Raw genomic sequence first — 15,626 nt, forward strand, 5'->3', positions numbered from 1 at the left:
ACCGCAAGGGACACCATGTAGACCACAAAGAAGTAACAGGTCTGGGCATTCTCCAGTAACTCAAGACCATGTGGAAATACATAGATATATAGAAACGGGCTAATAATTAAGACATAGCTAGTCAATAAGAAGCCCTAACCATTGGCCAACAGAGTTATAATTAACATAGCGTCCCTGTGCTCATTTGGGGATGAAGCAGTGGGACCTGGCTGGAAAGAAGCTCCAGCTACAGGTGAGCTCCTTCCTGGCTAGTCAGGGTTCCTCTTCTGTTCTACCTGTGGGCTTTGCAGCCTCCTCTGTTCAAGCTGTGAGCAGTGTCAACTCCAGAAACCGGCTCTGCATGGTCAACCTTGTCTCATGACCTAGACACCTGGGAAGGCTTGCAACCTTTGCCCCCATGGAGGCAAAGGCCAAGAACTGACCTTTACTTCTGGCCTCTAGTCCAGGAGACTGAGACAGACTGCTGTGTGCCACCCTCTGATATAATTGGTACCCACATTCAATAAGAAGCACTGTTTCCTGTGCTCTCTGACCCAGTGCACAGCACCTTGCAGGCTAAAAGTTCAGGGATTCTTAGGGAGGGAAGGTGTCTGGAGGTTTGGGTGGAGCCATGGATCCTACAGCTGAATGTGCCAAGTCTTCCACTTTGGCACTGTATGCTGGAGACACCAGGGCCTGTTAATCCATATGGTGCAACTGTCTTTAAAATAGGAAGAATAGATGGACAGTGTTGGCACACACCTTTAGTCCCAGCACTGGGGAGTCAGATGCAGGTGGATCTTCGAGTTCAAGGCCAGCCTGGTCTACAGAGTGAGTTCCAGAACAGCCAGGGCTACACAGAGAAAACCTGTCTTAAAAACAAACCAAAAATACTGCCCAGCTACAAAACTATTCATCAATAAAATCAGAATCCCTTTGGGTTGGGAAAGGATTTACAGTTGTTTGCTCATTCATTCATTCATTCATTCAGTATAGGCTAGCATCAGGGATCTTTGGGCCTCAGGAGTTTCTCCCTCACTGCCCATCTGCTCTGAGCTCTGCTTTCTACACAACACTCCCCACTGTCCTTGCCTTTGTTGACAAATGTCCCCTCTTCAGAGCCTTAGATGACTGTGATGACAGGTTCTCTAAATGCATGGCTGGCTCTGATAAGTTTGTTTCCACTGCCACAGGAATTTCCATGTGTGGACAGATGCCTGGATGAAAAGACAGGATCTGCCCCCGGGCCACGATGGCTGGCAGGTCCTGGATGCTACACCACAGGAAATCAGCGAGGGTGAGTTTGTATGGGGCACAGGAGGAGCTGGGGGTGGAGGCCGTGTCTGAGCTGCTCTTCTGACTAGTCTGTGGGTCTCGGGTGGTCACCCTGAGCAAGGCTTTATGAAGGGGACACGGGTGACAGTCACACAATGGAATGGTTAAGTGCAGGTGCTCACTGGATGTGCAGCCCGTAACTCACCTTTCCAAATGTTTTTAAGTTATGTCTATTTACTGGTTTGTGTGTACACACACATGAATCATGGTACACACATGGAGGCCAGAGGACAACTTGTGAGAGCCAATTCTCTCCTTCTATCACATGGGTGCTAGGAGTTGAATTCAGGCTGCCAGGCTTAGTAAGTGCCGTTGGCTGCTAGACTACAGCTAATCTTTCAAAGCAAGTTTTGTCATTATCTGCATTTTCCAAGGCTCAGGGAGGTGACGTGAATAGGGCTTCCAGCCACAGGTCTTTGAGCAGTTGGTCCATAAAGCCCAAGTTGGATGGAGTAGGAGCACCTCATCTTGCTGTTCACCTATTATCTGGTCTCGGGTGGGAAGGAGCTTGAAGAGTTTCTGCACAGATGAAGTCTGGTCTTAGGTTACCTGGGAAATCTGTAGAATTGTTATTTGTTATAGAGTCAATATGCCTCATCAGTGAGAAACTGCCCTGCACACTAAAAAGATTAATAAAGGAAAAAGCTTCTTAAGAGTGTGTGATGGGCTGGGCGGTGGTGGCGCATGCCTTTCATCCCAGCACTCGGGAGCCAGAGGCAGGCAGATCTCTGTGAGTTTGAGACCAGCCTGATCTACAAGACCTAGTTCCATGACAGCCTCCAAAGCCACAGAAAAACCCTGTGTCAAAACCACCCCCCCCAAAAAAAAAGGGTGTGTTACAGTTTCTGGCTAATGCACAAAAGGGAACCAGCCTGGAACAGAAAGAATTTTCAGCCTGTGTAGGCCTTAGCTTATACATTTCATATACATCATCCTTAAATCTCTTTACCATCCCAGTCCCAGGTAGCACCTTGAGCCACTGAAGCAGACAAGAGACTTCAAGTCGGGCTACAGGCGGATGGGAGACTTACGTAGCAAAGAAGTTGCCAAACTTATTTCTTATGTCCACATGTCAGTGTTGTTCTTTTTGAATAGTTGTTACTCAGGTTGATCTTGCCCACTTGGCAAAATTACACTCTTTCCCTATAAGAGCCGGGGACTGGGGGGGATGGATCGGGATGGGACTTAACGGCAGACCAAGACTTAGTGATGGCTGTGACCCTGTACTGCCCCTGGAACTGACCACATTAGAGATGGGGGATGGGCCTCCTGGCCAGTTTTAAGTTGGGGTTATCTCCTTTTGTTAGAAATGAGCCTAATTTGAGATAAAATTGGTGAACAAACATTAGCAGAAACTTTCTCAGTAACCCTAAACTTCAATTTTGGTACAGAATTTGCATTGGTTGGCCACCTTTTTCTTTCTTTCTTTCTTTCTTTCTTTCTTTCTTTCTTTCTTTCTTTCTTCCTTTCTTTCTTTGTTAAAGATACTTACTTATTGTACTTTGGGGTTTGCCTGCTTGTATGTCTGTATGAAGGTGTCAGGTCCCCTGGAATTGGAGTTACTAACAGTTGTGAGCTGCCATGTGGGTACTGGGAATTGAACTCAGGACCTCTGGAAGAGCAGCTGGTGCTCTTAACCTCTGAGCCATCTCTCCAGCCCAACTTACTATTTCTTAAGCATCAACTTTCTTCCAAATTTCCCCTGCATCAGAATCAAGTTATTTTCATTAATTTATATTTATTTAATATTTTTCAAACAATGAAAAAAGAGGCCATGATTTTGAGAAAGAGCAAGGAAAGGAATATAGGAGGTCTTGGGAAAGGAAGGGAAAAGAGAAATGTAATTATAATCTCGAAAACAGTTTTTAAACATTATTTATTTATTTATGTATTTTTTTAATGTATGGATGCTCTGTCTGCATGGATGTCTGCACACCAGAAGAGGGCATTGGATTCCATTACAGATGGTTGTGGCCACCATGTGGTTGCTGGGAATTGAACTCAGGTCCTCTGGAAGAGCAGCCAGTGCTCTTAACCTCTGAGCCATCTCTCCACCCCTCAAAAACAGTCTTGTTGGTTTTTAGACAGGGTTTCTCTGTTAGCTCTGGCTGTCCTGGAACTTGCTCTATAGACCAGGCTGTCCTTGAACTCACAGAGATCCTCTTACCTCTCCCTCCTGAGTGCTTGGATGAAAGGTGTGCACCACCAACACCCTGCTCAAAAAACAGTTTTTAAAAAAGATTTTTTTAGACATAGTCTTGCTGGGCAGTTTAGACTGGCCTAGTGCTCCAATCCATTCAGCTCCATACCTTCAGTGCTGGGATTATAGGTCTGTGCCCCCACACTCAGCTAAGTTAGTCTGAGTGTTAAAAAAAAACCCAAACAAACAAACAGACAAACAAACAAAAAAACCAAGTTACCTGGTTGTGGTGGCACTTGTCTATAATCCCATCACTTGAGAGAAGGAAAAAAAAATCAGGAGTTCAAAGTCATCCTCAGCTAACTAGTGAGTTTGTCTCAAAAAATAAAAGAATAAAACAAGACAAAAACAAACAAAATAATTTGCCCAGCAAATGGAAAGATTTTAGATAAGATCAAGTATTGAACCTTTTTGCGAACCCACATTTTGTAAAAGAACTTCTCTAACCAGGCCACCCCAGGCTCCCAACAACCTGGCCCCTCCATTTTCAAATCCCTATGGACCTTGACTTCCACAGGACACAGACATCCTTGTAATTCACTTCTTTAGCCTCTCCAGGATCAAGGTCATCACCTGGACAGAGAGGAAACAGTGTGGATAGAGGAGGTGTACCCACATGCAGGAAGCACAATCCCCAAAGGCATTCAAATTACAATTTAAAATATTTTGGTGCTTGTATTTTTTCAACCAAGTCTGTCCCAAAGGCTTCCCAATGCAGAATCACAGCATCACAGTTCCCCGTGGAACCAGCCAGAGCTCTCCAGAGATCTGCTGTTCTCATGTCCCCGTGGGGAAGAGAGCTTGCTACACCTCCTTGTGCTGAAAGACGCTCAGCAAGGGGTCCTCTCTCTGGGGTCCCAGTAGTATCTGCCAAGGTGAGGGACAGTACCCTTCCTTGCACCTGGGCTGCACACAGCCTACAGTCACCATCTACCTGGGAGGTACTAGAAGCCTTATACAGCCCAGGTGGAAAGGGCTCTAGAAGGCCACCTACCCATTCACATTGTAGATAAGGTGGGGGCAGACAGTGGGGTGCCCCCTGCCATGTGAGAAACAGAGTAAGTGTTAGATTAGCAGCCCTGTCCTGTGTCTTAGCCCCCAGGACACTGACCTGCAGAGCTGGCTGCTTTTCAGAGGTGAGAACAGGAGTTTTTGTATTGAAGGCTTAAGAGAACAAAGGGGATGGCAAGCCCAGTGTTGAGAGTACACGAGTGTGCAAAATCAAACCAATCTGTACACTGACGAGCTGGGAGACTGATGCTTACTAAGTTGCTAATTTCAGTCAAGGAGACCTTTCTGTTCCTATGTCAGGACTAGAAGGCAGTGTTATTGGTTCAGATCAATAGTGACGGCTGGCAGTGGTTCTCAGATAATCGCAGTGCTGAGTATCATTGTGCACTACTTTGATTTTTGATGTTTGATGACTTCATGAGGCCAGTACTACCTTTTATATCCAATATTGAGGAGATGAAGTCTAGGCCACTCAGGGCACAGGCCATGTTCTGGAATTAATGGAAACAGGGGCATGGATGGCTCTTTACCTTTGGGCCTGAGGTTTCCTGGACATTTCACTTCTAAGCTGGAATGAGTGGAAATCCCTGTTTGGGTGGGATCTCTGACTGTTGCTGTGTTCAACTGAAGGGATGGGGGACAGGATGGTTCAGGAAAGCCTAGCAGCCACCTTCTCTCTTCCCAACAGGTGGATTCCGCACCGGGCCTTCCCCACTGAGTGCCATCCGCCAGGGAGCGGTCCAAATCCAGTATGACACCAAGTTTGTCTTCACCGAGGTCAATGGTGACAAGTTCATCTGGCTGGTGAAGCAGAAAGAGGGCAAGGAGAAGAACGTCCTCATCGCTGTGGAGACCGCGAGTATCGGCAAGAACATCAGTACCAAGATGGTGGGCGAGAACAAACGTGAAGACATTACCTTGCAGTACAAGTTCCCCGAAGGTAGCGTGCAGGGCTTCTGCCAGACAGGCCGGCCCCAGACCAGGACACTGGTCCCGAGCCAGGACAGTCCTCAGAGGACAACAGATCTGGGCCCGAAAGGACCCTGATGGTAGAAATCTAGGGAGTCGTCGGCCATAGGGTCCCTGTCACAACAACCCAACCACTTGCTCATTGGCAAGAATGTGGCAGCATCCCAAGTAGTGTGAGGTGAGGGTGACTGTGTGCTGGGGGAGGCTGGGCATGACACACAGTGTGTCCACTCCAGGGCAAGATGCATGCCTGTGGTGGCACACGCCTGGAGGGTAGGGTAAGGGATTTGCTTTAAGTTTGAAGCCAGTATTGACTATACTGTGATGCCCTATTGAAAATAAAAGGTGACAGGATTGCCTGTGCATTCAGCATACACCAGGCTCCAAACATATGGCGTCCTCAGCTCCCGTGACCTTGCAGAGTCCTGCAATGCTCTAGACACTTTAGGAAGCAGACACGGAGTTCACAGAGGTTCAGAGATGTTCTTATTGACTTAGATTCACCCAGCTTAAAGGTGGCTGAGTTAGGCTTTTTTTTTTTTTTTTTTTTTTTTGGACAGTCTCACTATGTGTTGGCTGGTCTGGAACCTACTATGGACCAGGCTGGCCTTGACTCACAGACAGCTGCTGCCTCTGCTTCTGAGTTGGGATTAAAGGTGTGGGCTAGTGTGCCTGGCCCAGGGCTTTGTTTTTTCAATTACTGGAACTGGGAACCAGGGTTTTATGCACACTAGGCAAGCACTCTGCCAGAACTACACCCCAAGCCCAGGTCAGGCTTTGACATGGGCGGTTCTCTGCCTCCTGTGTCTGGGCCTGCCCCACCCCACTGCAGGCTGCCTGGAGAATTACAGCCTGTGCACCATGGGGCATCTGATGCTGGATATGCAATTTCTGTTCCTCAGCCACCAACAGTGGGTATGGGTGGTCTCGAGGAAGAGGCCCCAGATATGGTAATGTTTCCTAAAGCATAGCAGACTGTCCTTCAGGGAGGCAAGCAGAAGAGGGCTTCGGGGCTTGTTTGGAGTTGCCTTCATCTGAGACAGAAGGTACTCCTATATCTGGCCTTGCTCTGCTCACATAGGTCCTCTCTGCCCATCCATGATGGTTGTGGTGGTAAGGTACCGGTGGGCAGCAAGACACGTATCACATCTGTGGGCAGCCCTGTGTTTAGGGCTTTTTGTCCAGCCCTGATTCTTTGCTGGCTGCAGATGTGGCTCAGATGGTAGTGTGGTAATAGAAGTCCCAGATTCAATCCCCAGCACTATGAAAACAAAGCATGCGAACACATACCATCGTCCCAGCAATGAAGAGGTAAACGCAGTGGTATCAGAATTAAGGTTATCATTTACAGCACAGTGAGTGCAAGGCAAGCCCGAGATACTTGGGGGGGGTGTCATGTAAAGAAGGCAGGAGTTGTTCACTGTAGTATGAGAGGAGGGAGGAGTCTTCTCCTGGAAGCCAGGCCTTCCTGTCTGTCCTTGCTCTGTCCTTGTGAGCAAGCAAATGTGGTGGGACCCAGGACAGTGTCTGCCCTCTATAAACAGCTTGTCAGGCTTGGTGCAAATCTCACTGTCCGAGTAGGAGATTTAAGAAAGAAAAAATTTCAAGACTGCCGGGTGCTTCAGAGAGGGAGAGAAGGCTCGGTGTATTGTCGCTTCTTCCATGTAATTTTTCCTTCTTCCTTGAAGACTAGATAATTTCAGTTACCCTAGCCTCAAAGCTTCTGCTGGTTTCTTGTGCAGGCTCTAAGCTGTCTTGTTCAAGTTCTTTATTAACAGTGTCTATTTGGTGAGCTACTGTTTTCTCTGTCCTTTCAGTTCCTTGAATGTATTTGCAATGGTTTTACATTAATTTTGTGTATGTACGTGTGCGTATGTGTGAGTGGGCACACCACAGTGTGCAGGTGGAGGTCAGAGGACATTCCACTATGTGGGTCTTGAGGCTTGAATTCAGGTCACCAAACTTGGAGTAAAGGCTGTTGGGGAATATTTATTATTATTATTATTATTATTATTATTATTATTATTTAGTGGGGGAAATATTATTTTAAGGAGTATGACTTTTGTTTATACTACATTTGTTTAACTGTGTGAAGCTATGATAAATAAAATGCTGAACAGCCAATAGCAAGGCAGGAGCAAGGATGGGTGGGGCTGGCAGGCAGAGAGTATAAATAGAAGGAGAAATGAGGGGAAAAAGAGAGAGCAATGAGAGAAGAAGGGGCCAGCCACAGAGTAAGAGTGAAAGTAAGATATACAGAAGTAAAGGGAAAAGCCCAGAGGCCAAAGGTTGTCAGGGATAATTTAAGATAAAAAAAGCTGACAAGAAACAAGCCAAGCTAAGGCCAGGCATTTATAACTAAGCCTTCATGTGTGATTTATTTGGGAGCTGGGTGGCAGGCCCCTCAAAAAAGGTCAAAGAGTAAAAAGAGTAAAACTTTGCACAACAAAGGGACTTTACTGGCTGAGCCTCTGAAGACAGGAGCAGCAGTAGAGAGGAGAGAGGAAAGAGAGAGAGAGAGAGCAGAACAGAGAGAGGGAGAGAGAGAGAGTGGGAGGTGGGAAGGGCCCTTTTAAAAGGTAACACAGTGAATGTGCACAGGTGGTGCTCTTAGTGGCTGCAGCTGAGGGCGAATCCTGTCAGAACCCCAAGGACAGGCCAGTACAGACGCCTGAATACTAACAATATTTAAAATCCAGAACTTAAAAGTTTTTCTCTAGTAAGTTTCAAATCAGGCTTCTGCAGGGGTTGGTTTTCCTTGTGTGTAGGGCCATTCCTTGTTGAAAGTGATAAGCTTGGAGGATCTACTGTGGCAGTCTGCGGACCAGACCCTGTTTGCTGTCCTACTGTGTGCTTGTGCATTAGTCCCTGAAGCACCTCTGTGCAGTCTGTATGCATTATGGGTAGCCTCTCCATCACCTCCCACCTGCCTCACGGTCAGCTGGGGATGGTGTACAGCAGCCTTAATTGTCTGGGTTGGGTAAGTAAACTTGCCTTGGCTCAGGGGCTGTGTCCAGTTGTAAGACACTTAGTGCTCTACTTCAGCTGCACTTGTATAGAGCCTCAAGATGAGAGTCCACAGATTGCTTTGTCTTTGTTCTTCCCTGGCTTCCTCTTCAGGTTTTTAAAATTGTCTTTCAAATACACCAGGAAAGATGCTGTTTGTTAAGCTGAGTCTGTCAAGTAAAGGTGAGCTCTGTGAATGGTCATTTCTAGGATGCTGTATAGAAGTCAAAGGGCAATAAAGCTCTTGTGTTGAGGTCACATACCACCAGACAAGGAGGTTTCTGATTTTACTGTGGCTAGAACTGTCAGTTTTCCAGGAGAGGACGCAATGGTACTACCTCATGCTTCTCTTCCTGTTTTTTGAGATAAGGTCTCATTTTTTTAGATGGTCTGAAACTCACTCTGTAGTCCAGACTGGCCTTGAAATCATGGTAATTCTCTTGTCTCAGGTTTCTAAGTGCTGGGATTACAGGTATGAGTCACCATGCCTAGGTCAGTGGCCCAGTGTGTTACTGTGATCCTTAGGTTGATGTGGAGAGCCCTGGGCAGGTTGAAGGTGGAGTCGCTCTTTGCTTTGTTCCCACAGCTTTTAAGGAGGAGTAGGGTGTTCTGATCTTTCTGCTACCATTCTCACTTAAGGCAAGTTCCTAGCTTGGGGCCTTGGGGAATTCTCAGGGAGGCCTCCAAAGCTCTAGTCAATGGGCATCTCAGTTTGGTTCCTATTGCTGTGATAAAGACCATGATAAAAAGCAACTTGGAAAGGAAAGGGTTTATTTGGCTTACGAATCCCAAGTCAAAGCCCACTGAAGGAAGCCAAAGCAGGAACTCACAGCAGGAGCTGGAGGAACCTTTGAGGAACACTGCTGACTGGCTTGTTCTTCATGTCTTGTTCAACCTGCTTTCTTATACAACTCAGACTCAGCTGCCTAGGGGTGGCAGATCCACAGTGGAACAGACCCTCCCACATTGATCTTTTATTAAGAAAATGCCTCACAGATTTGCCTAAGGGCTGATCAAATGGAGGCATTTTCTCAATTGAAGTTCTGTCTTGCCAGATGAGCCTGCTTTGTGTCAAGTTTACAAATATCTAACCAGGACAACTAACTGACTCTTGTCACCTTGACACACAAATGTGACACTATTAAACAGCCCTTTCCTGACTTGCTCATTCCCAATATTAATTGTCAACATCACAGCATAAAACATTCCAACTTTTAAAAGTCCCAGTCTTTAAAAATTCAGTCTCTTTAAGATATCCAAAGTCTCTTAACTGTGGGTTCCTGTAAAATCAAAAATAAGTTACATATTTCTTATTCCAAGAGGGAAGACCCAGGGCAGAGTTGCAATCAAATCAAATCAAACCCAAAATTAAACACTAAGTGTAAAACATTCAGTGCTTTACATCTGAGACCTCCTAGTGGTTCCTGGACTCCAAAGGGCCGGCACAGTTCTGCCTTTCATCTGTAGCACACATAGCTTGTCTCCTAAGCTCCAGCTGGTTCCATGCCACACCTCCCACTCTCCTTGGTGGTTATCCCATGGTCTTTGCACTTCCAGTACGCTGGGGTCTCCATGGCTGCACCTTCAGCAATGACCTCCCCTGGCTTCTCATGGTGCCCTACTTCAGCTGATTCCATGACATTGTCATGCCTTCAAAACTAGTGCCACCTGGGAAACTTACACTACCAAGGTCAGCTGCTAGCATGAGATGCTTCCCTGACTGTTTCTAAACTACAGTTTCTGTGTGCTGATGATGAGGAAATACTCCCAGAAGATGTCACCTCCACGAGATGCTGGTCTCTTAATCACCTCTGGTATCTCAGTCAAGGCTGACCAGTAACCAGTCATCTCATAGAGGTTTCACTTTAGTGGTGCTGGCTTCTTGATTATCAGCTGATGTTCTCTCTCTCTCTCTCTCTCTCTCTCTCTCTCTCTCTCTCTCTCTCTCTCTCTCTCTCTCTGTGTGTGTGTGTGTGTGTGTGAGAGAGAGAGAGAGAGAGAGAGAGAGAGAGAGACAGACAGACAGACAGACAGACAGACAGACAGACAGACAGACAGACAGGGGGGTCTCACTGTTTAGCTCTGGCTGGGCTACTAGAATTTCCCATGTAGACCAGGCTGGCCTTAAAGAGATCTGCCTGCCTTTTCCTCTCAAGTTCACAGCTGATTTTTAAACTTCAGCTGACCAGATACCAGAGTCTTAATTGAAATGTATCATACAGATGTCTCTGATAGATTCTTTAAGGGACTCTCAAGATTCTCTTGAAACTTTTCAAGGCAGGATTCCATTTGTCTCCATTGCTCTCAACATTTTTACTTTCTTGTTTTAATTAACGTTTTTATTTTCAAAGCTCCCACAGAATAGCCCACTGAGCTCTGAATACTCAATAGCAAACTGAAGTTCCAAAATCTGCCCATAGCCTCCCCAAAACAACATGGTCATGTCTGTCACAGTAATACCCTGCTCCTGGTACCAATTTCTGTTTTAGTTTGGTTTCTATTGCTGTGATAAAGGTCATAGTGAAAAGCAACTTAGAAAGGGAAGGGTTTATTTGGTTCACATACTCTGCATAACAGTCCACTGAGGAAAGCCAAGGCACATACTGAAACAGAAGCTATGGAGCAGCACTTCTTACTGGCTTCTCTTATACAACCCAGGCCTGTTTTTCCCAGACCTATAGGCCTTTCTAAATTAGTCATTAATTAAGAAAATGCCTCAGAGAGTTGTTTATGGGCCAATGAAATAGAGGCATTTCCTCAATTGAAGTCCCTTCTTTCCAGAGGATTCTGGCTTGTGTCAAGTTGATAAAAAAAAAAAAAAAAAAAAAAAAAAAAAAAAAAAAAAACAACAAAAAAACAACCAGGACAAAGGGAAGTTCTCTCAGACCCCAAGGTGTACTCAGACATTTGGTTGGGCCTTGGAGAGGTGTCCTCAGGAAACATTCTATGTCTTTGCAGGCTCCCCAGAGGAGAGGAAGGCCATGGAAAAGGCCTCTGGTAAACACACCGATGAGGACAAGCCCAACCGTTCATCATCGAACAGCTTGAAGATACATGTCCTCCAGAATTCGGTGGAGCTAGGGTACCCTGTCACTCTGACCCTAGCTTTGAAAAGGAAAACGGACGTCCCACAGAATGTCAACATTTCATGTTCCCTCGACCTACAGACATACACAGGCGGCAATAAGACAAACCTGGGAATCATCCATAAGACCGTGCATGTCCAAGGTCAAGGTACCAGAACCAGGGGCAACGAGACCTCAGGCCCCAGCGAGACCAGGATGCCCACCACCTGATGTCTCTCCCTTCTCTATGGATTACCCCCGAAGTCTATCTTTTTATGTTTGAATGGACATAGTGTTTATTGAGCACTTTTATTGGTGATAAGCAATCCAAGCGGCATAGAAAAATGGGCCAAATAGATGAGTGAGCCAGGAGTCTGGGGTCTAGCACACAATCACAGATTGGGTGCTGATGGTCTCATGAAAAGTCTCTGCAACAGTAGAGATTTTGTTTGGGATGACTACTCTCATCAGTGGGCTTCGGGTACACTCAGTGTGAGCAGACTACCCTGACAATGGGGGCCAGAATGGGCCTGGAGATTTCTGTTAATCATGAAGTCCATTTGGTCCCTGGATGCAGGATCTCCAAAGAGAGGACAGGACACCTCTAAGACCAAGCAGCTCTGTCCCTAGAGTTAATTTAACTCTGTTTGTCAAGGGTTCACCTCTCCTTTCTTCCCCACTCTTTTACAGAATCAGAGGTGGTTCTCAACATGGCTGCTGACTCCTACATCTACAAACTGGGTGTGTTTGATGATGAGATGGTCATCAAAGGGTTTATCATTGCAGAAGTCATGGAAACTGGTGACAAGGCAGCCACTGATATGACCCTGTCTTTCCTGTACCCTGCGTTCTCTGTCGAGGTGAGCTGCCTCTAGACCAGAAAGGGCTCCTATCTGGAACCCTACCTTGGGGATAGGTGGAGCTCAGGGCCTTTCTGATTCCCTGGTTGACTGACCACTGGGTCAGTTGCATCCCTAAGGAAAATTGCATGTCATTTTTCCATACAGGAATTTCTGAGAAGTGAAGTGTCAAGCAGTTTCTCTTTTCTCAACTTTTGGCTAACTGAATTTAAACTTTTTTTTTAAATGAGGAATACCTGTGCACAGGACAAAATTGTGAAGATGCAGCTGGCACAATAAAACCTTCTTCCCATCCTTAGATGCTCAGCTCCTTTAACCAGAAGTGATTCATGCTATCAGCTTCTTGTGTATCTAAGTGTTTTGGATACAAATCTGTGAAGTACAAGGCTTGCCATGGGCCCACCCCCGGTGTGGGGTGAGATAAAGCCGGTACCAGACCGACTTTGGCTCTCTGCTCAGTTTTCTCCCAGGCAAGACAGCTTGCATAAGAGGCTCTCATTATGTTTCTGATGACCTGTCAAAGACCATCACCCCAGAGCTCTTCCCTGGTGAGCCCTAGGGTTCACTATAGATGTTCACACCTCAGCCTTGCATAGGGACTTCTCAGGCTGAGGACATGGCCCCCCTTTGGAGACTGTGTTTTGGCATTTCTGTGGTAGTGTGGTTGACTCCTTAGCCATGCTGGGGCCCTGGCCTGACCCCACTCAGTGAAACTCGCATGTTTCACAGGACCCACTCTACTCGGAAACCGTTTCAGCACACTCATCATGGCTTCATTACCAAGAATTTCTAGCTGGGTGATGATGGCATACGCCTTTCATCCCAGCACTGAGGAGGCAGATCCCTGCCTGAGGCCAGCCTGGTCTACAGAGCTAGTTCCAGACCAGCCAGGGCTACACAGAGAAACCCTGTCTCAAACTCCCTCCCCCCCAAAAAATGAGGGGCTGGAGCGATGGCTAATAAGTTAAGAGCACTTGTTCTTACAGGGGAACCAGGTTCAGTTTCCAGAACATGTATAAGGGTTCACGGCTACCTGTAACAACAGTTTAAGGGGATATGATGCCTTCTTCTGACTTCTGTGGGTACTAGACATGCATGTGGTGCACATGCAAACATGTAACCAAAACACTCATACAAGTAACATAATTACTTTCTCTTGGGAGGGGGGTCTCACTCCCACCCTCCTCCAGGTGGCTTCACAGATGTCTGTGGGCATCAGAGAATACTTGTCTCTGAGGCTAGACATATGTGGTTGGTGCTCCAGGTACCCTGGAAGTAGGCACTCTAGCTTTGTCAGGGCACACTTACTTTACTTAATTGACTGCACTTCAGGAGCTAAAATTTCTAGCAAATACATCTACACTGTGATTGGATGGAGCCACCACATGGTGAAAGTGTGGAGTAGGCACTGCTTTAGGAACCCTGGACATCTGAAGGAGATCAAACCCGAAATATGCAGGCAAAGGTGTGAGCCCTGTGGTGCCCTGGGCAGAGGAGGTGCCTCTGAGGAAGAGGGCACAACCAGGAAGGTATGGTAGGGGTGTGTATGATGTCAGGTGTTCTGGTTTTGGACAGATGAGGATGGACACAGCCTGTTTTGGATGTATTTCTCTGTGAGGCAACTTGGTATTTTAGGTCACTGGTTAAGTGGGACCTATGTCCACACTACAGTTTGGGGGCTCTAACAACGGCACAGCTCTTGAGCTTTGGCAAAGAGGCATCTTGACTTGCTGGATGCGATCAGGACGTAGTTCACACTAGGACGTCTGGCTTCCGTGAGAGTATGTACCTTGAGTTCCTTAAAAATATGCTTGACAAAACTAAAGAGGTAAACATGCGCAAATATATGGAATCTCAGAGAGGCAAAACTGGGTCAGACACCCCACAAGAGCCTCCCAAGTGAGCACAGACTTACAGACACTCTGGGGCCAGAGAAGGGACCAAGAACTGTCTTGATAGAACCTGTCATCTAAGCTCTCATCTTGAGCTCCTCACACCTGTCTTTTCTCTACTCCCCATTTTTAACAGATGCCAGACACATGCAAGATTAGCTGGCCACTTACCATCAAGTGCTCCTTCAAGAACACCCTGCCCATCCCTTTGACTGACATCAGGTTCTCAGTGGAAAGTCTGGCCCTCTCTCATATGCAATCCTGGGAGCAAGGGTGAGTCTGCCCAAGTTGTTCTAATGATATGGACTCTGTGCATGGGTCTCCCACACAGGTGCCACACTTCTGAGATGTAAGCTTCTAGCCTAGCATGGGTTTTAGTGAAAATGTAGACACATGTTGCTGGTGCCAAATAGCAGAAAAGACTGCACTAGTGTTCTGCCAGTGAGGGCCTTTCTGTTTCTTGCCTATTTGATTGTTCTGCAGAAATGCCAAAGCATACCAGTCTTAGTTTGTGTTTCTATTTACAGCTCAGGTTTTCTGGATGACTCTTTACTGAAATGTATCTGTTGTTTCCTTTGTCTATCCCGCCCCTGCCCCCCAGAGTCATTACTCTTCCTATTAACCTGAGTGCAACCTTTACTCAGTAAGGAATGTTGTGGTATAATCTGCTTGTAGGAGTTTGATTACCTTTTTTTTTTTTTTTTTTTTTGAGACAGTCTCACTCTACAGCCCTAGCTAGCTTAAAACTCACTCTATTGGCCAGGCTGGCCAATATATTGGACTCACAGAGATGTACCTGCCTCTGCCTCCTGAGTACTGGGATTGAAGGTGTGAGCTGCCATTGAAGTTTGTTTGGGTTTTTTGAGACAGGGTTTCTCTGTGAAACAGTTCTGGCTGTCCCAGAACCAGCTCGTTAAACCAGGCTGGCCTCGAACTTACAGAGATCTGCCTCTGCCTTCTGAGTGCTGGGATTAAAGGTTTGTGCCACTACTGCCCAGTCTTGTTTATTTTTTAAGGTGCTGTCCTGAAAATTGAGCCCAGGGCCTTGTACATGAAAGGCAAGTGCTCTCCCGTGGAACTATACCCCAGCCTAGACCATTTAAAATCCTAACATGCCTTCACCATTGGGACTCACATTAAATTTTTAATCTTCTCTGTGGATACTGAATTTCATGTCACTAACAAAAATATAGAAATAGTTGCCAGGTGGTGGTGGTGCAAGCATTTAATAGCAGCACTCAGGAGGCAGAGGCAAGCAGGTCTTTGAGTTTGAGGCCAGCCTGGTCTACAGATCGAGTTCTGCGACAGC

General features: G+C 46.5%; 1 protein-coding gene across 1 annotated transcript in view; it reads left to right on the plus strand.

Annotated features, from left to right (window-relative positions):
* Tgm4 (transglutaminase 4) overlaps positions 1-15,626 on the plus strand; it is a 32,952-nt gene that overhangs the window by 14,813 nt on the left and 2,513 nt on the right. The window contains exons 9-13 of the mRNA XM_027415504.2: positions 1,173-1,276; positions 5,214-5,465; positions 11,459-11,734; positions 12,256-12,425; positions 14,454-14,590. Of these exons, the coding sequence (XP_027271305.1) occupies positions 1,173-1,276; positions 5,214-5,465; positions 11,459-11,734; positions 12,256-12,425; positions 14,454-14,590 (939 nt within the window). The remainder of the gene's footprint in view (positions 1-1,172; positions 1,277-5,213; positions 5,466-11,458; positions 11,735-12,255; positions 12,426-14,453; positions 14,591-15,626) is intronic.

The sequence above is a fragment of the Cricetulus griseus genome, chromosome 4 (assembly GCF_003668045.3).
Source record: "Cricetulus griseus strain 17A/GY chromosome 4, alternate assembly CriGri-PICRH-1.0, whole genome shotgun sequence".
NCBI classification, from domain to species: Eukaryota; Metazoa; Chordata; class Mammalia; order Rodentia; family Cricetidae; genus Cricetulus; species Cricetulus griseus.